This window comes from Gavia stellata, chromosome 8 (genome assembly GCF_030936135.1).
Source record: "Gavia stellata isolate bGavSte3 chromosome 8, bGavSte3.hap2, whole genome shotgun sequence".
Lineage (NCBI taxonomy): Eukaryota > Metazoa > Chordata > Aves > Gaviiformes > Gaviidae > Gavia > Gavia stellata.
Window position 1 is genome coordinate 2516383 of NC_082601.1, and position 25787 is coordinate 2542169.

The 25787-nt window shown below is 37.9% G+C and overlaps 1 protein-coding gene across 1 annotated transcript in view; it reads left to right on the forward strand.

Moving 5' to 3' along the window:
• NEB (nebulin) overlaps positions 1 to 25426 on the forward strand; it is a 131956-nt gene extending 106530 nt beyond the window's left edge. The window contains exons 125-149 of the mRNA XM_059820707.1: positions 13 to 117; positions 908 to 1012; positions 2297 to 2401; positions 3262 to 3372; positions 3825 to 3935; positions 5440 to 5553; positions 5682 to 5786; positions 6243 to 6347; positions 6969 to 7073; positions 7898 to 7990; positions 10397 to 10489; positions 11945 to 12037; positions 16639 to 16731; positions 17366 to 17458; positions 18046 to 18138; positions 18638 to 18730; positions 19683 to 19775; positions 20063 to 20155; positions 20435 to 20527; positions 21649 to 21756; positions 22078 to 22261; positions 22751 to 22843; positions 23927 to 24076; positions 24376 to 24485; positions 25253 to 25426. Of these exons, the coding sequence (XP_059676690.1) occupies positions 13 to 117; positions 908 to 1012; positions 2297 to 2401; positions 3262 to 3372; positions 3825 to 3935; positions 5440 to 5553; positions 5682 to 5786; positions 6243 to 6347; positions 6969 to 7073; positions 7898 to 7990; positions 10397 to 10489; positions 11945 to 12037; positions 16639 to 16731; positions 17366 to 17458; positions 18046 to 18138; positions 18638 to 18730; positions 19683 to 19775; positions 20063 to 20155; positions 20435 to 20527; positions 21649 to 21756; positions 22078 to 22261; positions 22751 to 22843; positions 23927 to 24076; positions 24376 to 24485; positions 25253 to 25426 (2715 nt within the window). The remainder of the gene's footprint in view (positions 1 to 12; positions 118 to 907; positions 1013 to 2296; positions 2402 to 3261; positions 3373 to 3824; positions 3936 to 5439; positions 5554 to 5681; positions 5787 to 6242; positions 6348 to 6968; positions 7074 to 7897; positions 7991 to 10396; positions 10490 to 11944; positions 12038 to 16638; positions 16732 to 17365; positions 17459 to 18045; positions 18139 to 18637; positions 18731 to 19682; positions 19776 to 20062; positions 20156 to 20434; positions 20528 to 21648; positions 21757 to 22077; positions 22262 to 22750; positions 22844 to 23926; positions 24077 to 24375; positions 24486 to 25252) is intronic.
• Positions 25427 to 25787: the final 361 nt, after the last annotated feature.

The following is a 25787-nucleotide window of genomic DNA, read 5'->3' on the forward strand; positions in this document are numbered from 1 at the left end:
TCTTACCCGCAGGTGAAATACAAGGCGGATTTAAAGAAACTTCATAAGCCTGTCACAGACATGTCTGAATCGCTGATCATGAATCATGTCCTGAGTACAAGCCAGCTCGCCAGTGCAGTAAGCTCATTAACTAATCCCAGATCCATTTGATTTTTTCCATTTATTGTTGATTCCATTCTGAATTGATCTCTGCTAACTACTTCTGTCACAATTACTCCTTTTGTTATTGCTCATGGGACATCACCTGGTAGTGATCTCTTCCTCTACTTTCTAATGATTATTTCCCAGTTAACTAGCAACTTTGCCGCATCTGTCCTCTGGGAAGTGAAATCTCTATTAGCTGTAGAATTGCTAATATTTTAAATCCTCTAATAATTTTTAGTGGATTGATTCTTTATTACATTTTAACTGATTGCATCACACTAACAAATACTATTTTCTTCTTTTTTACTTTTTTCTTTACTGCTTACTATATTTAAAATTTTTATTTTTGTCTGTTTTTTCATTTCATGTTTATGTTTAACACCCCCCCTGTTGTAGATGTACAGAATTATGCCTAACAAAATACTTGATAGTTTTACTGAGAAAAGACAAAAATCATTATTGCCTGGTACAGCCTTTTCTTGTATCCACTGTGGTTTTTTTCTTTTTCTTTTTTCTTTTTTTAATCCTGGTTTTGAAAAAATCTTTGTTGCAATCAAAATGGTCAAAAAAAGATAACTGTTCACGCACATCTTTAGAAGTGATATCTGATGCTGAGAGTCGAACTTCTTGGTTTTGTTTTGCATTTTGTATTTCTAATTTCTCTTTAATGTTCCATTGAAGTGTTGCTTTGATTGGACCTAAGAAGTAAATTTGCTGAGGGATTTTTTTTTTATTGAGATGATTTTTGACACCTTCCCTTCAGTACCAGTACAAGAAGCAATATGAGAAGAGTAAGGGTCACTACCATGTGGTGCCAGATAATCTTGAACAGGTTCATCTAAGGGAGGCATCAGAACTACAGAGCCACGTAAGTTGGTCGTGTGTTTCTCATTAACCCCACTCACTGAGTACCAGTCTCCATCACTGAAGTCACCCTAGCAAATTCTCCAGTATATAACAATCTCTGTGCCTATCTGCTTTATAAACACTGCACACCTGAGTAAACAAGTCAATGAGAAATATTTGCACATTTGCAGTTTTAGAACGCATATAAAATATCTGTATGATTTCTTTGTTTTAGCGTAGATCTCAAAGGTACTTATGTCTGTTGTATCTGGATCTTTTTACACAGTATAATGCATTTATTAGGGTGACTTCATCTATAGAAAAAAGGACCTGGTAATCACAAAACCTGGAAATTTAAAGAAGTAGGGCTGTTGCTGACAGTCTATTTTCAATTGCTTTATCTGTTCTAGCCTCACGTGATACAGAGGAGAGCTCTGCCATTCTTTTTCTGCATCCAAATTTGCTTTAACCAAAACAATACCTACTGCTGCTATTAAACGTGTCTGACATTTTTTCCCTCTGGAACACAGCAAATGGTGAATCATTCCAGAGAAATTCATACTCTGATTTGGTATCTAATCCTCTCTATTGACTGTAAAGCAAGAGGGATGTTACTGCTAGACCATGAAGGGCCATAGTTATTGTTCTGCTGCATAGCATGGAAGAGCAAAAAGGTTACATAGCAAAGGACTATAAGAAAATGGTTGTTGATCAGTGTAGTCACTACTTTTTTGCTCCAGTTTGAGATCAGGATCTGTCTCAGCCAAAACCATAGCATTATCTCATGCAGCAGTCTGGAAATTGATGCCCTAAAGGCTGGATACCGTAACTTGAAGCAAGAAGGTCTTCATCATTGTGGACATTTTACTTCCTGGACACCAAGGCACAGAACTAGTTAGCAAGTCGCTAAACTGCATCTTTTCAAGCCCTGCTGCTAACACTCCAGCAGTCCGTTAACTTGAAACTGATGAACTCAACCAGGGTCGTGAGCAGTCTGAATGCCTTCAAGTTAGATTTTTACAGCTACCCGTCTTCCTTCTTGTGAACAGTAATTTCTCGAAATTTGAGCTGACACTGCTTATTCTCTGCAACAGGAAATAAATCAGTAGAATTTTAGGCCACGCACATTTTGCTGCAAGCCTGACCTTTGATTTTTTTCATTTTATGGTCAATGGATTTCAGGAAGGTAAACTGTATTAGACATTCATTTTTTACCATAGATCTGTTGACCAAAGTAGGCACGTACTAGTCGATGAATTGATTCTTTGATTATTTAGGAGGGTAACTTATTTTCTTTTCTTCTCAGGTGAAATACAGAGAAAAGTATGAGAAGGAAAAAGGAAAACCTATGTTGGACTTTGAAACTCCAACATACCTTACTGCAAAGGAATCTCAGCTCATGCAGAGTGAGGTATGATTAAAATCAATACTGATAGACTAAAGAAACCTTAATTTTTTTTTTTATAGTTGAACTTTCACAGTGATTTAGACAGGCAATTATATTTGCATCTTGTGCATGCTGATAGACTGAAAATTTATAGCTATATCATGTTTCTTTATTGGTTATGACGTACTACACTTAAAATTCATGAAGCTTTCCTGTGTCACTTTGAAGTGTATATTATCTGTAATTTTTCATCAAGAAGCTATCGGCAAATGAAGCCTAAGCAAGTCTTTGAGTCTTTAGAAGAAATGTAATATGAATTATATTTCACTTAAATTCTTGCAACAGGAGTATAGTATGTGTGACGGTTATCATAGTCCACAGAAAGTACGCTGGTTATTCTTTTCATCTTAGAACTCTATTTTTGAGAAACCCATTTATTTCCTGTTTGTCTCTACTGTCATAGTGTTCTTCACTGACCTGTCATTTTATTTCCTCAAGGAGTTCTTTTCTGTTTATTTGAAGTATAAGCTTGTTCTGTCACAGATGAAGGCTTATACATGCTGAAAAGCAGTTGTATAAGGCTGTTAGTCATTATGTTTGAGTGATTCCATTGAATGTTTTCTCTGCATATATAAATAAGTAGAAAAAGAAAAAAAAAAAAGGCAGGGTCAGGTCATGTTTCCATTGAAAGTAATGAGCTGTTTCATGGGCTTTAGTAGAAACAGGATTTATTGCTTTAGGTGCCCACGGCATGCACTGCAGCAGATTGTTGTTGTGACATTAATACCAAACCACTGCTCCATCCTCCCAGTAGTTTTTCACATAATTAAAAATAATGTGATCAATATTTGCTATTTTGCTTTTTTTCTTCTTACTCTCATTAGAAAGAATATAAGAAGGACTTTGAAGAGTCCATTAAGGGCAGAAACCTTACTGGCTTGGAGATTACACCATCCTTATTACATGTCAAATATGCAACCAAAATAGCAAGCGAGGTAGCAGTTATTCTGTGCTTATTTCCTCTGTCAAGTTAAATAATTCCACTAAGTATTCTCAGCAGCATTTCTGCTTCACAACTTTCTTTTTTCTAACTATTCACATTAAGCATGTTTACATATATTCTCTGTTGTGATCTAATTTGTCATGGACATTTATTTCATTGTTTGTTAACTGTATTCATATTTACTGTGTCCCTTTCTGACATTCATCAGCCTAACTGTTCTATAGCGGGGTGTATATGTGTGTGCCTTTGCAATTTATCTTGAACAATAATTACTATATTCTGTTGCAGTAGTTCTTAGATAATCCTATACGATATTCTTTGTTTTAAAAAATTCTTTCTTTTGGAGCTTTTGGAATTTTTTTTTTTAAATTTTTGTAACAAAATTGTAGAGTGTAGAACTCTCTTTAGTCTGGCTTTGCAGTTTTCATTTTCTTTCTTCTACAGAAAGAGTACAGGAAGGATCTGGAGGAAGGTGTCAAAGGTAAAGGACTACAAGCTCTAGAGGAGACTCCAGACATGTTAAGAGCGAAGAATGCAACTCAAATCCTGAACGAGGTATGTCAAAAGCTATTTGGAAAATAACTGAATGGATGTAACAGCCTCCAACTGATAAATGCTTCTGGATGTATAACACTAGTATGAACTTTGTCATTCCCCAGAAACTCTTGAGTAGAGAGAAAAAAAGAATGTGTATGGGTGACTAAGGAGAAAACTGGGAGCCTGAACTTTTAAGTGAGCAATTTTCTGGCTTTGCAGTTACTGTCAGGAACGTAGGTGGGAAACGGGTGCTGTGATCAATAGTCAGGTCAGTCAAGGGATAGACTAAACCAGCATTGTGATGCAGCAAGACTAAGCGTAGGAACCAGAGGTGTCAGTTTTGTAAACTAGGCATCTTAGGTCAGGAGCAGTTACCAAGGATTAGGAACTAAGGACCAAGGCTGAGGAAACAAGAAGCAAAGTGAGAGATCAGAAGGGGACTACAATGAGGGAATCGGACTGGCATACTTCTGCTTTGGGAGGTGTGCTGTGCGGCAAAGAGCTCTCTTTGAATGCTTTGTGCTTGATGGGTGAGTCAGAAACACCAGCCATGCTCATGAACAGTTCCCCCTGCCCAGGACTGATGTCCAGTTGGCAGCTGCAGGACTGATGGCCGAGGCAGTCTTCCCCAGCATTGATGGAGAGAGGTGGCTGGCAGACAGTCAGGATGCAAAACTAACAGCTACTTTATTTACATGGTGGACCGGTATAACAAATATTTAATAGTGATTGTTTTCATAGGATAAGATTAGCTCATATGTTAAGAGCTTTAACAACATAAGGCTGAAAGCTGAAAAAAGCAACTTTTTAGTGTTACTTACAATTTTGCTTCTTAACAAAATACTCTTTAAGATAAGCATCCTTACTGACAACAACGCTTTGTACTCAGTAGTGCAGAGTTTTTGAGTTATTCAAAGGGCCTGTAGTTTATTACCAGAATATTACAGACATGTTCAGCAGAGCTGGCATAGAGACACATGAATTATACCAATCTATACAAAATAGATCTTTTAGACCTTAGTGGCAGATCTCTTTGAGAAGAGTGGCTGCTGCAGCACTGAGTTTTTAGAGAGGGTATTCATTCCAAAGGGCCCAAAATGTCACAGAGAATACTGACACCTTGCATTTTTTGGACATGCTCAGTGTGAAAGGTCCGTGACCACTCTTCACTACCACGTGCATTTCGTACACTGCTCGCTCTCTGTTGCTTCTCATCTATACAAGTTATTGTTTTGCACTGATGACCTAAAGGAACTTACACTTTGAGATTACTGGTGTGAGAAGGAAGAGTGACCTTAATACAGCTGGCCTGTAGTGTGCTCCATTTACTGCTGGAGTAGGGCTGTTTGTTCTCAAGATTTAAGTCATAAAGTACACGCTTTAATGACATCATTTGTGTGTTTAATTGTGAGTTTATATTAGTAGTATTCCTGTTCTTTGCTGTGGTCATGACACTATCTGAAGTTGCTAAAGGTATTGCGTTCACATTGACAAAGTATTTACTCACTGTCTTCATCTGCAGAAAGCATACAAAAAAGCCTTGGAATTAGAAATCAGAGGCAAAGGTCTGACAGAACTGGCTTTGGAGACACCAGATTTTGTGAGAGCAAAGAATGCCACTGACATTGCCAGCCAGGTCTGTGTGAATATCTTGTATATCACGTCTGATGTCTTCTTTAAAGGAACATTTATTAACAGGTTTTTCTGATTAAAGCAAATGAAAAGATATGATTAAGGCACCTAAAAGTGAGCTTTCCCCAACAGATCAAATACAAACAATTGGCAGAAATGGAGAAAGCCAACTACACCAGTGTTGTCGATACTCCGGAGATTATTCATGCGCAGCAGGTCAAGAACCTTTCGAGCCAGGTATCTTGAGTGAAGCAGTTTTATCATTGGTCGTGTGGGAACCTCGAGTTGGATACTAATTTGGAGCACCTAAATAACTACCTGTCATGACATTCAGGAGATAGATACACCAGAAAAACAAATTACTCTGGAGCTGTGATGTGGCATCTCTTACTCTGAAATTCCCTGTCAATATTGAAATTGATTTATTTTAATACTGTATAAAATGAAACAATAATTGCTATTGCTTTTGCAATACCAAAGCTAATTTTGTTCTAAGTAGATTTAGCTTAATTTTCCTACTCCTTAATAACCTAATGTTTAAAATAAATCTTACACAGAGGCATAATCTGAATTTATATCGGACACAGAAGTACTCACATTTCCATAAGGGTGGGCATTATGCAACAATAAGTAATGCCAGGTTGTTTATTACTGCTTTTGTATTAATGGAATATATTTTGTGTTTTCTATCAGAAAAAGTATAAGGAAGATGCAGAAAGGACCATGCCCTACTATGTGCCTGTAGCAGACACACCAGAAATGCAGAGAGTCCGTGAGAATCAAAAGAACTTTAGCACAGTATGTATATAAATAATAAACACTGTGACTGTCAAATAATAAAAAATGTTCACTTTTTTTTTCATTTAATAGGGTCCCGATATCACACTCTAATCCCAGCTAGGCTGCCTTTATATTCTCAAGGATCTTCCGTTAGAGGGTCCACTATGTATGCAGCAGCCCACCTATGAATTGCACAGGGAACCAAAATTATTCTGTAACTTTCTTGGGAAAAAAAAAAAACCCAAACCTTTCTGCTGCAATGCTTTGACAATTCCTTTGCAAGTAATAGAGAATTAGATTTACAGAAGTTGTCTGTTGCTGTCAGTGGGACTACCTGCAAGACTGTATGGTCAGTAACAGAACTCCACAATCTTTAACTATCATTGTTGAGATTTAATTGTTTTAGATACAATCTGGCACCTTTCAGAATTTTTCAGTGAATTTAGTTAAGGATCTCCTATTGCTAATCTCAGTGAGAATACTTGTAACTGTGGTACATCTTTATATCACTAATGGTGGTGTTAAAATGACCTCCTTATAAGGTGTACTTGAAATTTTTTTTTTCTCATCTTTAAAGAAAACTCTGAGTAAATTTTCATAGAGTCAGTATTTGACATTTTACTTCAACTTTTTCAACAGCTTCAGTATCAGTGGGACCTACAGAACAGTAAAGGAAAAGTTACAGTTGTACAAGACACACCAGAAATGCTGCGTGTGAAAGAAAACCAGAAGAATTTCAGCTCGGTATAGTTGTTTTCTGCTTTCAGTTCTCATTCCAAAAAATACAGTTTAATATGTTTAATAAAATAACTATTTCTGGCCCTTATCTTACAGGTATTTATGTTCATGATCTGCTTAAATGTGTATAAGAACTTTTTCAAACAAAAACTAATTTTATTCTAAGTAGCTTTAGTTGGGTTTTGCTACCCCTTTTTATCTACTGCTTTTTATGGAGTGCCCTGATTGCACTCTTTCACATGTACATAGCTGTGATACATGTAAGCAATCAATCCTGTACTTACATTGGTATTACTAGTATCCACCTTTCTTTTGTCCTGTTACATGTAAGTAGTGTATTCTTCTTGTGTTGCAACTGTCTTCTTTCAGTGAAAAGTAAACTGCCTGCCTGATTTGTTTCGCATTTCATATGTTACCATGAAGTGCCTAAAGTCTGCCGTGTCCTTTTGCCACTAGCACCATTAGCACAGCAAGTAACTAAGTGGAAGACATTTGTGTAAAACATAGTAAAATAAATTGGAACAAAAGGAACAAATTAGAACAAATTCTAGTCTTCAATCCTAAAATTAGCCTACAAATGTTTTGATATTCTACTTAAAAATGTGTTGCTACAAATACAAATGATCATCCCCTTTTTTTGCACAAATGGGACTCATGGTAGGACAGACTTCAGGTAGGCAACAAGGCAGTGACTGGAGATGATCCTCCGAGTTGGCTTGCAGCCTGCACTGTGGTGTACAAATCACTGTCATGAGCCTGTATTCACTCTCTAGAAGAAATAACCTTGTGTTTTGTATGCTTACCTTGTTGTCTTTATTCTGAACATTAAGATTTTATATAAAGAAGATATCGGAACTGGAACTACTATTGAAAAGACACCAGAGATGCAGAGAGTTAAACGAACCCAGGATGCAATTAGCTCGGTACAAAAGAATTGATTTTTAATGCTCTACCAGTGCTAATTCAACTTGAAATAATATATTTATTCCCCCTCTTATTTCTTTAAATGTTGTTAGCAGTGGTTTGGCAATAATCCATCCAGCTGCGGGTTGCTTTCTGAAAGTTTTTGCCTATTCTTGTTACTTACACAGTAATCTTTCTAATGATTAACATTCAATTTGTTGCTTAGAATCCATTTCTAAAACATGAAAGCTCTTACCGTCGTTTTAATCTTATCCCAAACACAGTTTATTGAGCACAGAATTGAAGAATCATTTCGGTTGGAAGGGACCTCCTGAGATCATCTACTCCAACCTTGTTGCTCAAGCAGAATCAGCTGGAGCAGGTTGCCTAGGACCACATCCAGTCGAGTTTTGAATATCTCGAAGGATGAAGGCTCCACAACCTCTCTGGGCAACCTGTTCCAGTGTCTGACCACCCTCACAGTAAAAAAGTGTTTTCCTGTGTTCAGATCGAATTTTCTGATTTTTAATTTGTGCCCATTACCTCTTGTCTTGTTGCTGAGCACTGCTGAGAAGAGTGGCTCCCTCTTCTTCGTTCCTTCTCACTGGGTATTTATACACATTGATAAGTTCCCCCCAAGGCTACTCTTCTCCAGGCTGAAGAGTCCCAGCTCTCTAAGCCTCTTCTCATATCAAAGATGCTCCTGTCTCTTACTCATCTTTGTGGCCCTGCACTGGACTTCCTCCAGTAAGTCCATATCTTTCTCATACTGGTGAGCCCAGAACGGGACACAGAACTCCAGATGTGGCCTCACCATTGCTGAGTAGAGGGGAAGGATCACCCCCCTTGACCTGCTTGCAGCACCCTTCTTAATGCAGCCAAGGATGCTGTTTGCCTTTGCCATGAGGGTGCATTGCTGGCTCGTGGTTAGCTTGTTGTCCACCAGGTCCCCAAGGTCCTTCTCTGCAAAGCTGCTTCCCAGACAGCCCCCAGCATGTACCCCAGCCTGGAGCTATTCCTCCCCAGTTGCAGGACTTTGCATTTCATGTTGAACTTCATGAGATACCTCTCAGCCCATTTCTCCAGCCTGTCAAAGTCCCTCTGGGTGGCACCACAACCCTTGGGTGGGTCAGCCACTCCTCCCAGTTTTGTGTCATCTGCAAACTGGCTGAGGGTGCGCTCTGTCCCGGCACCCAGGTCACTGATGAGGATGTTAAACAGTATTGGCCCCGGTGTTGACCCCTGGGGTACACCACTGCCGACTTGCCTCCAACCAGCCCTTCTGCCACTCACCAAAACGCTCTGGGCCCAGCCGTTCACTGTGCACTTACCTAACCCGTGCTTTGTTAGCTGGCCTGTGAGGATGCCAGGGCCAACAGTGTCAAAAGCCTTACTAAAGCATGTCTTGTAAAGCTTTTATATTATATAAAAAAATTGTAACACTCTAAAATTGGAATAATTCTATCTATTACTCTTCTTTTGAAATTTGTAAATGTTTTTCATGCTTTTTTTTTTGAATGCTGACATCATTTTAGTATAAAAGTTACTAGCATTTCAGCTGTTTGTTTCGTGCCTAGTATGTTAAAAATGTTCTTGTGAAATGCTATTCTTTTTGTTATGCTAAAGTAGAAATGCCAATAGCACTGTAACTGTTAAAATGGTGTATGATGACTCCCACCTTTGTTGGATATGGTAGATTTTTACAAATCCAAAATTATTCTTTCATTGGTAGAAAGACCAAATGGTATCAGGTTCAAAGGTATTTACACCTCTTCTTAGAAAACCCTTTTAGTAAAGTGCCGTTCAGTGTGACATCTCATCCGCAACTAAAGTTATCTTCTAACAGATTGCTTGTCAAGACGATGGGAATACTTCAACAGCAGCTCTCTGCTCATGTTGAAGCCAATGAGATCTCTTAAATTTGCAGTCTCTGTGAGACCAGGATAATGCTCTTTATGTATCCACATATAAATCTAGGTACCTGTTTCAATGCCATTAGGCTAAAGTTTTCAGAAATTATTTTAAATTTTTAATATCACAGTTTTTTTGGAACTCAGCATAAGAAACCTTGAAGTAGTTCAGTTGTTATAAAATAAATTTCTTGCTGAAATTAAGCTCCTGGGAGACACCTGAATTTTAAGCTTCAGTTGAAAAATTCTGGCTCAGGCAAGACTCTGCTTTTTTACCCTAAGCCGAGTTATTGTTAAAGTGCTTTGTAGAAGTGTGGTGGAGTTATCTATTAGATAACTCTAATAGAAGGTTCCTTGATGATTTCCTTCTATCAGAATACATTTAGTACCTGAGATTTGAATGTGTTTGTAAAGTGTAGAGGACCTATGTTTCTTTATTCGTGTAACTTGTTACATGCGGCAGCTGTGCTTTAATATAAATCCTTTTAATTTTTTCTAACGTCTGTACCTTTGTAGATTAAGTACAAGGAGAGTATTGGAAAAGGAACTCCAATTCCTGATCTTCCAGAAGTGAAGCGTGTCAAGGAGACCCAGAAGCACATCAGTTCGGTAATGGCTGATATTTTCTATTTGCCTATGTACTCATGTAGAGCTTAAGCTCCCGCCTTTGGTAGTGTTTGTGGGTATTTTTTCTTGAAAAGAGAACAGATCTCTTAAATTCCTATATTCAGCAGCAGGAAGTTTAACTATCTGAATTTTGCGGTAATCGATATAATTAGTCACTTCCTGAATTACTTCTGTGGCCTTTTCTAAACACAGAAAATGTCTTACAATTGGCCTGAAAAAAAGGGATCAGCTAGACCAAACTTTGTGGAGCAAAAAAGAATTGGAGCCTTTTTTGTAGTTGCAAAACCTAGTGACAATTACAAGTGGAGACAGTACCTGGCTCTTCCCATATCTAGTTGTGTAGATTTTAATAGCCACAAGATGCTCTCCTGATTTTGAGCCACTGCTGCTTTGCTTTGATTTCTGCATACAGAATTGAGGCAGGATGTGGTCTTGTGATTATCAGTACCTCAGATGTTTGCTATACAATGCTGAGGAGCACTGACACCCATATAATGAGTATCTTATGATTCTCCATTCCTGATTTTATAAGTACTGTTTCCCTTTTGAGCTGTTTATGATACTAATGTGTTTTACAGCTCACTTTGGCACAATCGAGTTGTTTTTTCAAATGATTCTTCATTTTTTCTAACCTTTTACATAATTTGTTTTCCCTTGCTGGGATTGCTTTATTTTTGTATTTTTTTCATTGTTTCAATGACATCAAGCAGTGAATTTTTTTTTTTGTTAGCTTGTTTTGTTGCAAGCATTTTACTAGTTGCAAGAAGAACCATGAATGCATTTGTAATGTCTTTCTACATGGTTAAGTCTTAAACCAACCTAAGCATCTCCTATGCAACTCCTTTCATGAAAAATGCAATTTTTTTTTAATCCACTACAGGTTAAGTTAAAGCAATAATATCAGAGCTAAAACTCTATTGTTTTTCTTACTAGAGACCTAAACCAAAGTAAAGTAGTGGTGTTCCAAACAAATAGTCACACAGATCAAAATGAAATAGAGCCCACCACGAAGTATTTTTGTATTATGCATGTCTATAAAAGGTTCAGCTGTTTGTTAACACCACAAAAAAAACCCCTTCCGGAAATGCTGACTGCCTGAAAAGTAATGCTATTACATTTCCTAAACTAGGCTGAAAAGCAAAACATACCTACCTTTCATGCCAGGTCAGCAGAATATTTAAACTTGTGTCCTATTATTATGAAGTTTTCCGTTGACTTTGATGTGTTCAAGCACCTCAGCATAGCCATTAAGTACTTTGCTGAGCTGGTGACTGTATTTATAAAGGCGCACACTGAGTAAAATAAATTGTGCACATATTTACATAGAATCCCAGATTATATTTACCTATAACCAGGTAACTTATCTATCCAAATGTATTGTAGTTGTTGTGGAAGGAATATGATCTTCTCACTTTGCTGGGTGCTTGTGTTCTGCAGGTATTGTACAAAGAGGACCTAGGGACAGGTATCCCAACACCTGTCACTCCAGAAATAGAGAGAGTCAAACGCAATCAAGAACACATTAGCTCGGTATTTAAAAAACAAAAAAACTATAACAACGTATTTTTGCATAACATCCTAACATATAATCTGGTTTTCTTCAATGGTTTAGAATCTCACCCTGCTCCTGTCTTTTCCTGGCAATATTTTTGACTCATTTATATTCCACCTTTTTGTGCTTTAACTTTTTTTGGTGATTGACGACTTTACATGCCTTTCTTTTAAGAATCAAAACTGGAAATAAGCTGTGAAATTAACATGGTGTTTCTCTCCATGTTTGTTTTATCTTAACCCTTTATCTTCTAGTATCTGTAGTTATGTATTTACAGAATAATCAACCATGAGCCCCTTCCTTAATATTTGCCTCTAGAATAAGTGTGAAATTAATTAAAAAGTGATCCTAACACTAAACATAACTGAAAAATAGTCAGATTTAATGGTCTTGCCTGTGTTGAGTGCTCTTTTGTGGAAACTTTCTTGTACCTCACAGGTGTTATACAAAGAGGGCTTAGGGACTGGCATCCCAACACCGGTTACTCCAGAGATGGAGAGAGTCAAACGCAATCAAGAGAACATTAGCTCGGTATTGCTAAATAAAACAAAACCTACCATTTCAAATGCAAATCAATCCCTTTAACTCCTCCATGTTAAATTCTTCTTACGATTCCTTGTTGAACTTTGAACAACCCTTTCTTAATCAAATCACTAAAACCCTGTCAGTATTCTTTTATTTTAATTTTTCACTCAGTCTAACTCAATTGTCATTAAATTGTTCTAGCTGTGAGATTTTAACCTCATTTACTTAAAGCAGTTAAGCAGTACCTTATTTTTCTTCCCAATGAAATAGTAGTAGTCTGAGTGACGTCACTCTCCTCCTCAATAACAAAGTCAATCCTTCTAACAGTCTTCAGACTCACCACACTGGTTGCACTGCAAATGAAAAATGAATTCTTAACGCTTCCTGAAGCAAAGCAATCTAATGGAACTAGCGTGTGCTGTCTCTTTTCCTGTTTTTGCTGTGTTGGGTGCTTTCTTATATCCTACAGGTCCTTGTAAGAAAACCTGGGCAGCATCCCCCTATCACTGTACTATGAAAAATGAAGAAAATTGCATAATTAAGGAAAAATTACTGTAGTAATGCATTTCTATCCAGAATTGTTTCTACTCCTAACACATTCCAGTCAAACGACCATTATGTCATAATTTTGTTGTATATTTCTGTTTTAATTAGAGCGCCTTAGGACTAATTTTGACTCACTCTGACCCAATTCAGACATGAAAGATAGGAAATTCAGTCCTGATTTGGGATTAATAGGACAGTTCAGAGAAGGCACTGTTGTTAAACGTTTTGCTACATTTAATTGTCTCTGAGGTCATCACAGCTTTCTTTTATGCTGGTGAGCTTATTTAGAAATCCTAGAGGCAAAGCTGCTCATGCAAGATCTTTTGTCTGAGTAAGGAAACTCCTTTGCAAAAAAGTTTTCAGGTACCTTGGCTCAAGCTATGCTTTGCACAAAACACTCCTGCCGTTCTTGCTGGCATTATTTGTGTGCACTCAAGTGAGATGACAACAAACCTCGTTTGTTGTCAACAAGCTGATTATTTTCATTGACTTTTTTTTTGCTAGCCTTTGAACAAGGCTGGCAAAACTCTCTTTTTCATACTTTGAAGTTTCACTATATTAAATTACTTGTCTTATCTCTTTCTCTCTTCCCTGTCCTCCTCTTTCCTTTCCTTTTTTTTTTTTTTAAATACTTCCCTGTTGCCACACAGGTGTTGTACAAAGAGGGGCTGGGGATTGGAACCCCAGTACCTGTAACTCCTGAGATGGAGAGGGTCAAACGCAATCAAGAAAACTTTAGCTCGGTATTTTTTTTTGTCATTTAAGAAAAAAAGTTCCCTATAACTATTTAACACCTGTAAACTTTCTACTCTCTCTAATTAACTTATGAATGTAGAAACATTCCCTGGCTGCTATTAAATTTTTTAGTAATTGTAGGTTATATTTCATGTACTTATTTTTTTGAAAGATTTTTTTAATAATCATAACACTTGATGCTTCAGCCCTTTAATTTTTAAAGCTTTTTTTATGAAGCATTTTTGAAAAATGCTGAGTCTTCATTTGCTTAATTCCTTTCCTCTAACGCTTTATTATTTTGTTGTAGCGTATGTAAGAATTACGATGCAGTATTTCTAGCTATCAGAAGACTTCCTCTGAATTTATCACAGTTGTTAACTGTTTTATACTTTCTAATTTTTCTTGCTTTCTAGTATACTTAATGGGCATGAAAATTATATGTGTTACCTCCATCAAGTGCAGTATTTTTTTTTTTTTTGTTCTTAACTTTTTTTAAACTCCCATTTTACCATATAGGTGTTATACAAAGAGGATGTGGGGACAGGAATCCCAACACCTGTCACTCCTGAGATCGAAAGAGTCAAACGCAATCAAGAAAACTTTAGCTCGGTATTTTTTCTAATTTGAAAAGCAGCAATTTCCCTTTTAAGCTTTTTAAAAATAATTATAACACAAAAAAAACCCCTCTTGTATTTCCCTGTAATCAATTTACACAAAAAAGAATATCCTGTTCCCCATGTTTTGACATTTTTTCCTCCATAATTGTTACTTACTTTGTTTTAATTAAATAATTTACTAACGATAACTTTTAGATCCCGTATTTCCATCTTTCTTTTCACTCTGAACATATTTTTTTCTTCTTTAATATCTGCTTTTCCTGTTGTTAATCACGTCAATCCTTGGTTGTTGGTTTCTTCCCTGGTTTTACCGCGTATAAAAACTAAACTCTTTATTGCCTGATAGAAATCTGTGGAAATGACCTCAGTATAACAATGCTCTGATAAACGCCAGTGTAACCTGCTGTGATGTTTATGAAATGGGTAAATGGAACAGGACTCATTTCTTTATTCCTCCAGCATTGTATTTGATGCCTTCTTCCTTTAGTAATATTGTTAATAATTAATATTTAAGTAAAATTTAATTAATAAGTAATATTTAATATTGCACAGAGACAGTGGCCCAAATCTCCAGCTGGTGTAAACTGCTGTAGATACGTTGGAAGCACAGGTTTGCTTAAGGGCAAAAAAAATTAGTAGCATTTGGATGTTTCTTGGGGTGAGGAAAGTGTCATGTAAGATAGGAGAGCACTATAATTATAATTTCTCAGCTACCATTTTCACACGTACGCCTTTATTAGGATCATGTCTCCGTGTCCTTCCTGTAATAAGGAAGATAGATTCTTTGATGACAAGCTCTGGACAATAAGTAGTGTTTCACTCAGGGAACGGATGACTCTTTGAGGTGCGTGTATACAGAAAAACTTTCAGGAAGGCACATTAGGACCTGGTCCTCCAATGACTCAAGTACGGTCAGGAAAAAGTTTACCTCACTGCTGGTGAAAAGACTTTAAGTCTTTAATCTTCTAAATACCAGGTTTAAATGTCCACCTTGAGAAGCACTTAAGCAAGTCAGGAAGGTATTCTATCATTCTGGTAGAAGTCATGCCGGTGTATTAGTGTTTAACTCTATCTTCAGAGTTTTAAACTAGGTGGGGATTTTTATGGATTTTTTTTAATCCCTGTGTTTATTCAGGGCATCTCAGAAAATCTCTCATGTTGTGCGTGTTCTCCCGGCAAACAGAGCGTTACTGTTGTTCGCTTATTCTTTGTGCTTTTTTTAATGCAGCCGTGTTACCCACAGGTGTTGTACAAAGAGGATGTGGGGACAGGAACCCCAACACCTGTCACTCCCGAGATTGAGAGAGTTAAACGCAATCAAGAAAACTTTAGCTCGGTATTTTTTAATTTGAGAAGCAGAAAATTCCCTTTTAATCCCTTTTAAAATACTTTTAACACACACACACACACACACACACACAAAAAATTCTTGTTCCCCTATAATCAACTTATACAAAAAATAATATCCTGGTCCCTTTGAGATCTTTCTCCTTCATAATTGTTACTTACATCATTCTTGTTCCTCTTTGTTTTTTATTACATCACCTTAATAATAAGTTTTAATTGCACCTTTCTTTTGAGTCTGATTATCTTTTTACTTTTTTTGCTCTTAAGAAACACCCTGTTTTCCTTCTCTTAGTCACAACAATCCTTAGTTTTGTTTTGTGTGGTGGGTTTTTTTCCTGATTTTACTTACTGTATATATGAGAACTAAACCATTCAGTGCCTGATACAAATCTATGGCTATGACCTCAGTATAACAGTGCTCTAATACATGCCAGTGTAACCTGCTGTGATGTTTATGGAATGGGTAAATGAAACAGAGTTGATTTCTTTTGTTCCTTTTGTGTTGTATTTGATACCTTCTGCCTTTAGGAAGTCTTTAATTGTCTACTGTTGCACAGACAGTTTTTCTGTATAGCTCCTGAGAGGCAAACAGAGAAGGTATTCTAGCTTTCTGCCAAGAGGCGTTGTAGAGTTTTAGTGTTTAGCTGTAGAGTTTTGAGGACCATTTTAATTTTTCTCTTTTATTCCAAGTCTTGGCTCGGAGCGACTTTGAAAAACATTCAGTCTGTTTTCTCAGCAAGCTGCGTGTTACTGTTGTTCGCTTGTTCCTTGTTCTTTTTTTGTTTTAACACAGCCATGTTACCCCACAGGTGTTGTACAAAGAGGATCTGGGGACAGGAACCCCAATACCTGTCACTCCTGAGGTTGAGAGAGTCAAACGCAATCAAGAACACATTAGCTCGGTATTTTGTGGAGGAAAAGAAGTATTCCCTTTAACTCCACTTAAACAGAACTTTTTAACCTTTATTAAAAATGAACAATCCCCCTCCTTTCTTCCATGTAATCAACTCATAAAAACATCTCTTCTTCCTCACTGTACTGTATTTCCCAATGTTACTGACCTACCAATTCTTCATATATGTAATTATTTACATAATCCTAAATATTTTAACCCTTTTGCTCCCTGTTCCAACTTCCTTTCTCTTTCATATGTGTTTTTGTTTGGGTTTTTTTTTTTTTTTTTTTAAATCTTACCAGTTTCCTATTTTAACATTGTTATGATAGAATAGGGAGGGTCTGACTTTCCAGAAGACTTCAAGAGTAGTCTAAAAGCTCCCCTCCACCATCAAAATGTGTTTGACCTAAGAGGCTTCTGTGTTGGATTTGTTGCACCTGCTAAGACTAAGACCATAGACCTCTTTCTTTGCCTTCAGACCCTCATGGGTGCAATCCCAGTCTTCCCTGCTTCCGGGGGCAGCTTTTAGGGCACGTTAGAACAGGTTGAGATCCAGCAGACTCAAATATTTTACCTTCATGTTGGATGTAATTATTACTGAGTTGTGATTATGTTTTTGGGTGCTTCTTGTTACTACACAGGTGTTGTACAAAGAGAGCGTGGGGACTGGAACCCCCACTCCTATCACTCCAGAGATGGAGAGGGTCAAACGCAATCAAGAAATCTGTAGCTCGGTACTTTGCTATGAAAAAAAGTTCCCTTTAACTCTATTTAAAAGAACATTTTTAACAGTTTTAATAAATGGACGTTGTAACACTTGTTCCAAAATAATGCTGACCCTAGCTCTAAAGCAGCTTACATAAGTGATTACTTCTTACTCATGACTTTTACTGTCGTTTACAGTGGTGACTTTAACTTGTTACAATTTTTATTGGTTTTTTTGAGTGATTTTAATGCCCTATTCTAATCCTAAAAACACTTACCAAACTCCACTCATTTTCTCTGCAATGCTGACATTCTTTTTTTAAAAAAATTGTAATTTACATATTCATAACATCCTCAGCCCCTCAACATGGTATTTTTGTGGTCTCATTTATGTAGAACTTACACTATTTGTTACCAGTGATCCTGTAGTTAAAAAGCCAGTATGCCAAACCCTACTTCTCTAGTAAAATATTGCCAAGTACCTTCTTTAAAAATGTATATAATGCCTAGGCCCTGAGAAAAATAAATAGAACAAAAAAAATGCCTTAGGCTTTAAGTCTCTCTATGGATAGCTTTTTATTTATTGTTGCTTTCTTTGGCTCCTTATGTCTCATAGGTGTTGTATAAAGAAAACATAGGGAAAGCAACCCCAACACCTGTCACTCCTGAGATGGAAAGAGTCAAACGCAATCAAGAAATCATTAGCTCGGTATTTTTAACAGGAAACCAGTTCCTAAAGATCTGAATGAAGTGTTTAACATGACTGTAGCAGTTTAGCAATCTGTGCTTCCTAACTTGATAAAATCAATCTCTCTGCCATGTAGCATAAACCTCCTACCTTCTGTGCTTCCAAACAAATCATAGTATCTTCTATTTAACACCGTCTGAAGTAGGATTTTACTAGAACTAGGTGGGACCTTTTTTGGATGGATATTGTTTCTCTGCAATTTTTTCTAACCCTCTCTTACTACAAGTGTGCTTTCATGCAGAGTTGATTCCGTACGGGGTCCATTTCTGCATATCCTGGTAGATTAGATTAATGGCAAAGCTCCCATTGCTGCTTTTGGGAACAGCGTTGTGCCTCAGATCTAACCCTTTCTTAAGTGTAATTATTCAAAAGCTATATTGTATGTTCTTTTGGTTTGGGGGTTCTTTTTTGTTGGTGGTGCCTTTTTAATGACATTTGGATACTCCCTTGTATCCTGTAGGTTTTGTACAAAGAAAATGTGGGGAAAGTGACCCCAACACCAATCACTCCAGAGATGGAGAGAGTCAAACGCAATCAAGAAATCATTAGCTCGGTACCTTAAAACAGATATATTTCTTTTTTCCTTTGTGCGTATATCTTAATAAAGTAACATTCTAACTACCTACTGAAAGTTGATTTTAACTTAAAAAAATAGCTATATCTGTTTCTGCAAATTAATCTCTCCTCTTCTAAAATACAATTACTTTAGTGTTAACAGTCTGATCCAGAAATTTAGGCCTTTTCTACAACTCAGTTTGTGCACCTGTGGGCTCTATCCAGACAAAATTAAGGGCTTAGCGTCCTTTGAAGATATTCAGGTTTATCTCGCTATGCTTAGTGTTTAAGCTTTTGTTGGCTTTTCAGGGGTATCTGACTTTAGCGAAAAACAAATGAGAAACCCAACCACCCCACCCCAAAAAATCCCAGCTCTCTGACCCTTGTGAGATTGGATTGCTGTGACAGGTGACTTAGGATGCCTTAAACAGAATGACACAAAAGGAACGAGACTGTTCCTGTGCTGGATGGCCTATAAGCAATAGCTTTTAGGTGGCCTCATGGACTGGGGAGATGTGTAGGTGTAACGGTGCAGTGATACCAGACACCCACCCTCAACACCCTTCTTTAGTTGGCTGCCCATCATCAGTGTGGCAACAAAACTCCCTCCTCCCTCCCAAAAAGGTCACAAATTGCTTCAAATGCAGATAAAACATTTCTTAAATAGTTCTCTAGGGCCACAAGCACTTTCCCCGAGCCTACGGAGCCATCGTCATAGCTGTAGCTGGATAGAGCCCTCCTTTGTTAACCAGAAAAATAATAAGCTTTTCTTTTACAGTTTATTTTTCTTACCCGTCCTTACAGCAGTAGATGTTTGGTTTTGTGCAGTGCTGCATATCATAATCAGTCCTGACATTTTTGAAATTTGATAACAAAGTAATAGTTTGTGTTCAAATCCTTTTGGTTTTGGGGGGGCTTAAGATACCGGATACATCTTCTGTATCCCGCAGGTGTTGTACAAAGAGAACTTGGGGCGAGCAACCCCCACACCTATCACTCCAGAGATGGAGAGAGTCAAACGCAATCAAGAACACATTAGCTCGGTATTGTCTGGAAGAAGTAAAGGGGAGATGATAGACTGCTTTTTTTTAATAACTTAAGTCTGCCTGGTTTTACTTAACCCTCTAATTTTTTTCCCTCAAACTTAAAAAGTCATCTCTTAAAATTACAGTACTGAAAAGATTATTTTTTTTGTCAATTAACTTTTTAATACTGTTTTTCCTCTGACTTTTTTTTTTCTTTCATAATGGATGGTGTTTACTCTAAACCTAGTAACAGTACCGTTTTTAATTTGTACATTTGTGACTTTGAGTTACTTTGTGATCTGTAGGTTGTATACAAAGAAGGCTTAGGGAAGGCAACCCCCACACCGGTCACTCCAGAGATGGAGAGAGTCAAACGCAGTCAAGAACACATTAGCTCGGTACTGAAAGAAGCCAGACAACCACCTTATGTTAAAAAAATAACCATTCTGAACAAAAACTTCACTTCTAATTTATTTTCTCAGTTTTACTTTTTTTTGCTTATTTTCCCCTTTGATTTTTTTTAACTTTTGCTCTAGCAAATAACTTTTTAGATGCTTTATTTCCCAAGATCTTTCCTACCCCTGCAGTGATGAGTATGCTTAAACAATAACACCATTTACAAAATGACCTACGAATTAGTCCAGTCTGATTTGTGGACACCGTTTTGTACGCTGTAGGTTTTGTACAAGGAACATCTGGCAAAAGGAACTCCAACACCAATGACTCCAGAGATGGAGAGAGCTAAACGCAATCAAGAAAACATCAGCTCGGTATGTTCTATGCAGCCGATAAATGAAAATACATCAAAAACTAACATTTCAATCCCTGAAATCCATACTGAAGTTAACAGTGCAGATGTTAGCATAACTCCTTAGCTACCTAGTTTAGAAGTATGAAGTAACCATACTAAAATCAAATCTTTTAATACTTGCTTTTTACTTTCTGCTGCAGTTGAGTATTTCTTTCTGTGTGATCAACTGCTTTAGTTTGGGATTTTTTTTTTCCAAACAACAGTTGAATTTCAAATAACGTGTTGCCTTCAAGTCTCTTGCAAATATTTTCTGGTTTTACTGGTCTTATACTGTATGAGATATAAAATGATCATTCTTCAGTAACAGCACCGATTAGAAATCTCACAATATGTTAATTTCTGACATTCTATATAAAAACATGACAAATCTGGGAATGGCGCTGCTTTGCTAACCTGTTATTCCAGAGGTAAATCCTGACACACCCCATCCTGTTAACATTTATATACATAACGGCTCATAGAATGGTTTGGGTTGGAAGGGACTTTAAAGGCCACCTAGTCCAACCCCCCTGCAGTGAGCAGGGGCACCTTCGACTAGATCAGGTAGCTCAGAGCCCCGTCCAGCCTGACCTTCAGTGTTAAGGCTTGCTCGGTAAGTCCAGTAATACAATATCTCCAAACAAATGTTTACAGAAGCATGATGCAACTGTTATCACTCAAAAAAGAAACCCTACAAACCCAGCAAAAATTGTAGTATTTCGACGATATAATACAGGTCTAACGATGTTGTCCGTTTCACACTGATAACTTCACTAAAGTCACTGAGGTGCATGTCAAATATATGAAAATATTATCTAGAACATTATTACTGCATTGCCTCTACCTGTTGTTTCAAGGTTAAAAAAGGTAAAGAGCTTTTAATTAAGAAAAGGACTGTTTGGGACTAAGTCCAGAGCTGTCCATGTCTCATGTAATTATGAAAAACAATTTTGCTTTGCATTCTAATGTTGTTCACCAACACAGCTGCTGCTGCGGTGGGTTTTTTTCCCTTCTTTGGTCGGCTGCTTCAGTACAGCTCACTCCTCATGATGCAGAAGTAGTTCTGTGCCCCATGCTCGCTAACTTTTTCTCATCTGGCAGGTTCTTTATTCAGATAGTTTCCGAAAACAAGTACAAGGCAAAGCTGCGTATGTACTGGATACACCTGAAATGCGGCGTGTACGAGAGACCCAGAAACATATCTCTACGGTAAGAGCATTTACAGATGTGTCTTTAACTTGGCAAGTGATTTAAATAACAACCTTTTTCCTGAGATGTTCTGGGATTGGCAACTCAAGGATAATGTGCATATACCAAGTTCAGTTACCCAAATTCTTAAATGCTAAAGGCAGGAGTGACTGCAGGGAAGACATGTTTGGGATTAGGCCCTCTCTCATTGTTCCTTGGATTGGAGAAAGCGAAAGTTCAGCACAGCAGTGCCCCTCTCTACTAGAAATGCACCTGAGGTAAGCAGGAATGAAAATTTTTCATCTAAGCTACAGAGAACAGACCTTTCATTTTAAATTGCAGGTGAAATACCATGAAGATTTTGAGAAAAACAAAGGTAGTTTCACACCTGTAGTTACCGACCCCATCACAGAACGCGTGAAAAAGAACATGCAGGACTTCAGTGATATTAGCTATAGAGGCATTCAAAGGCGAGTAGTAGAAATGGAGAGAAAGCGCGTGGACCAGGATCAAGAGACTCTCACAGGTAAGCAGAACCTAGGTTTTATCGTGACTTGAGTACGTCATTTACACAAAACACAAGCTGACCTTGATGAATTGTTTCATTTAAGCTCAGCCACAGCAGTTCTAATTTACCTGACTTCGAGATGATGTTTTTATCAAAGCCCATTTTGAAAATATTCTCTTTATAGCAGCTCTAAACCATCTTTAGTCTGCCTCTCTCATCCTGCCCAACTCTGTAATGTAATGCTAGATTTTCGTCTTTCTTACTTATATTTTTAATTTCATCTCTGTGCGTATTAGAGAGATACTTCAGCTTACCTGGTGTAGATTAATTTTTTTAAAAGAAAGTGCCTAATCTATGCCATAAATTCGAGAAATACAGATTTATGAAATACTACTTGCCTTTTCTGATGCACTTTTATTCCTATGGAGGACAGACGTGTGCTGCTCGAGCTCTCCAAAAGTTGCTTGAGCTACAGCTTCTCCTCAGATGATGTTATTTCTCTTACAGGTCTTCGTGTGTGGCGCACTAATCCCGGGTCAGTCTTTGACTACGACCCGGCAGAAGACAACATTCAATCTAGAAGCTTACATATGATCTCTGGTTTGTTCTATAGGCTCTACTGTTTGTGCAAAATAGGTTTTATTCTTGTGCAAATGCAATTGGTAAAACTGATGGCTTGGGGATGCCAAAGTACAGTTTAGTGCTCTACCTGTGCAAGTACGCAAGTGGAGTCTTACATGCTGACTTCAGGCACTCTGTTAACCAGAGCCAAGATTTCAAAAGTTACACAGGGACACGGTTCTTGTGAGAATTAATCGTAAATACAGGAGAAATTGTCTGTAGCTCCTCCTCATCAGCATAACTATTATTTATGCTACCTACATAAATGTAGCTAGATGTTAATATAGCTATTTCTCAAAAAATACATTGTTAATCTTACTATTGTATATTAGTATAGAAGTGATCTAACACAGGCATGAAGAAGATTGTTTATATGATCCACAGATAGCATGATACAGTTGCTTACCTGTAACATGTGCTTCCTTTTTAAATAACTCTAAAAATACTGTTCCTCAGTTACCTTTTTTTTTTTAAACTCCTTTCCTGCTAACAGTTTGAGAAGAGATGCATCCTGAATGATAGACAACACAGTCTCAGGCATGGCTCAGATCTGTGTCAGCTGGTAAAGGAAAGCTTTGAATAATAGGAATAAAAGTTGTGGAAGTAGCTAGCACTAAAGGGAAGGAGGTTGGAGAAAGAAAAGAAAAATATTCTGAATATTGAAGATAAGAGGGACCTAATAACTGTTCCTTTTTGAGTAGAACTTCAGCATGGTGTCCACAGAGTACTTTTTAAAAAGCCCTGCAAATACCATTGAGTAACCCTAAAAACAGACTGTGATCAATTCACAGGTTTTTTCCTTGAATGTTGTAAAATACAGTAACCAATTCTGTTTAGCATGCATGCAGTGTATGTCAGTTTTCTACTCAATATAAAGACAACTTCTATGGGTTTGGTAACAATGGCAGAGAGACTATGAATGCACATGCATACGTGTATATATGCAAACTAACCTATATATGTGTGTGTATACATATACACACACACACACGTAGGTTTTTATGTATGCATCTCCTTACAAAACAAAGACATGAACTGGTTCCCACTGCTTCCTCCTTGCAGTCCAAGCCCAGCGCCGCAGCCGGGAGCACTCCCGCTCTGCCAGCGCCTTGAGCCTCAGTGGTGGCGATGAAAAATCCGAACCCTCGGATGGTGTGGATCAACATTTGTCCTACTACAGCAACGGGGGCTTCTTTGCCACAACTGCAACAGGTACCAGAACAAACGTGCTATTTATTCACACAGGGACAAATGGTATCCAGACCAGCTGGCAGGGCAGTTCTAGTCATGGGCTCATGCTCGGTAATTCCTTTTGCCAGGAAGCAGCACAGAAGTACACCTGCAAAACGTTGAGTTACCGACGTAACCAACAGCTGTAAAGCTGTATTTCAGTGGGTTAAATGCAGATTTGACCCACCTAATGATCTATCCCATGATCTTTAGTCAGAGCAACTCTAACCCTAATTGCTAATTCTGTAATAAACAATACAAAATATATCTTCCTTTTGTAGTGGGCTACAAACAAGTGAAAACCATAGAGTTACCACAACAACGGTCATCGTCAGTTGCCACCCAGCAAACAACCGTGTCATCGGTTCCTTCTCACCCCTCTACTGCTGGTGTAAGTAACATTGATCAGTTGTATTAGACGCACAGTCCCACTCTTGCTGCAGGTGTTAATCTGACCACGCACCAAAGGTGTGCAGCCCTGGATGTCCCTCATAGCTGATGGTGCAGGCTCCTTCATGCTTCAGGTGACATTACTCCAGGATTGAGGCAGTAGCATGCCTGCCCCTGGGCTGAAGCTTGGTACAAAACCAGGTGAAGGTGTAACAGATTCAGTGAAGGGGGATAGACCCTCACCTGTTTTTGAAAACTTTAAATTAACACTTTGCCCTATTCATGAGACTAACTCGTAGAGTAGATATGACAGTGAGTATGGCATCACCTCCCCGCACAATCTGCTGCAAGGCAACACCTTAAAGTTGTGGCTGGAGCTACCTAGAGCTGATACTACTCAAATACACTCTGAAAACATTTTGTTCAGCTTCAGTGTCACTAAAATACACAAGCTCTAACCTAAGGTATAGTGTGGGCTGCCCCTCAGAAGCAAGGAGGCTGCTTCTACCTGAAAATGATAAAACTTGAACTTCCATAATCTTTAAGCGCCTTAGTGAGAAGATATTTTGTGATTTGAAATGAGGAGAAAAGACCAGCCCAAGACTGCTCTCAGTAGTACTTTTAGAGTACCGAAATGAGTCAAAACATAACTTGACCTAGGCCTGCTCTTACATTTTGATACTCACCAACAGCTCTGGCTGTCAGTCCTGACAGCAGGGATATAAATGTGTCTCATTTATTTGCCCTTTCCTTTTCTAAAACTAACAGAAGACCTACCGGGCCATGTATGACTATATGGCAGCGGATGCTGATGAGGTTTCCTTCAAAGATGGTGACACAATTGTAAACGTACAAGCAATTGATGAAGGCTGGATGTATGGGACTGTGCAGAGAACCGGCAAGACTGGCATGCTGCCAGCCAACTACGTAGAAGCTGTCTAAACCAAAGCATGTCTTTCCATAAAGCATATCTGCATGGCACAGGCATGCCGGCACTGCAAAACATAGGCCTTTGAAAGAAGTGTTCCAAACCCTCCTCCAAGTGCCTTATTGTCTTCCATGTTGATAGTGCCTTATGATGTAAAAAAGAAAAAAAGTAACTGCAGAGCAAAATAGTCATGAACATCCTTTTAAAACATGCTTATGAGAACTGTCAAAAAAACCCAAAGCTTTTTTAAGCACTGCCTGGACTTTCAAACATTTCAACATTGCATACTCTTACAATGTTTAACTGTGCTAAAACTGCACTCCAGTTCAGTATCTCTGAAATTCTATACTTGTACTTAAGACTGCCACATATTAC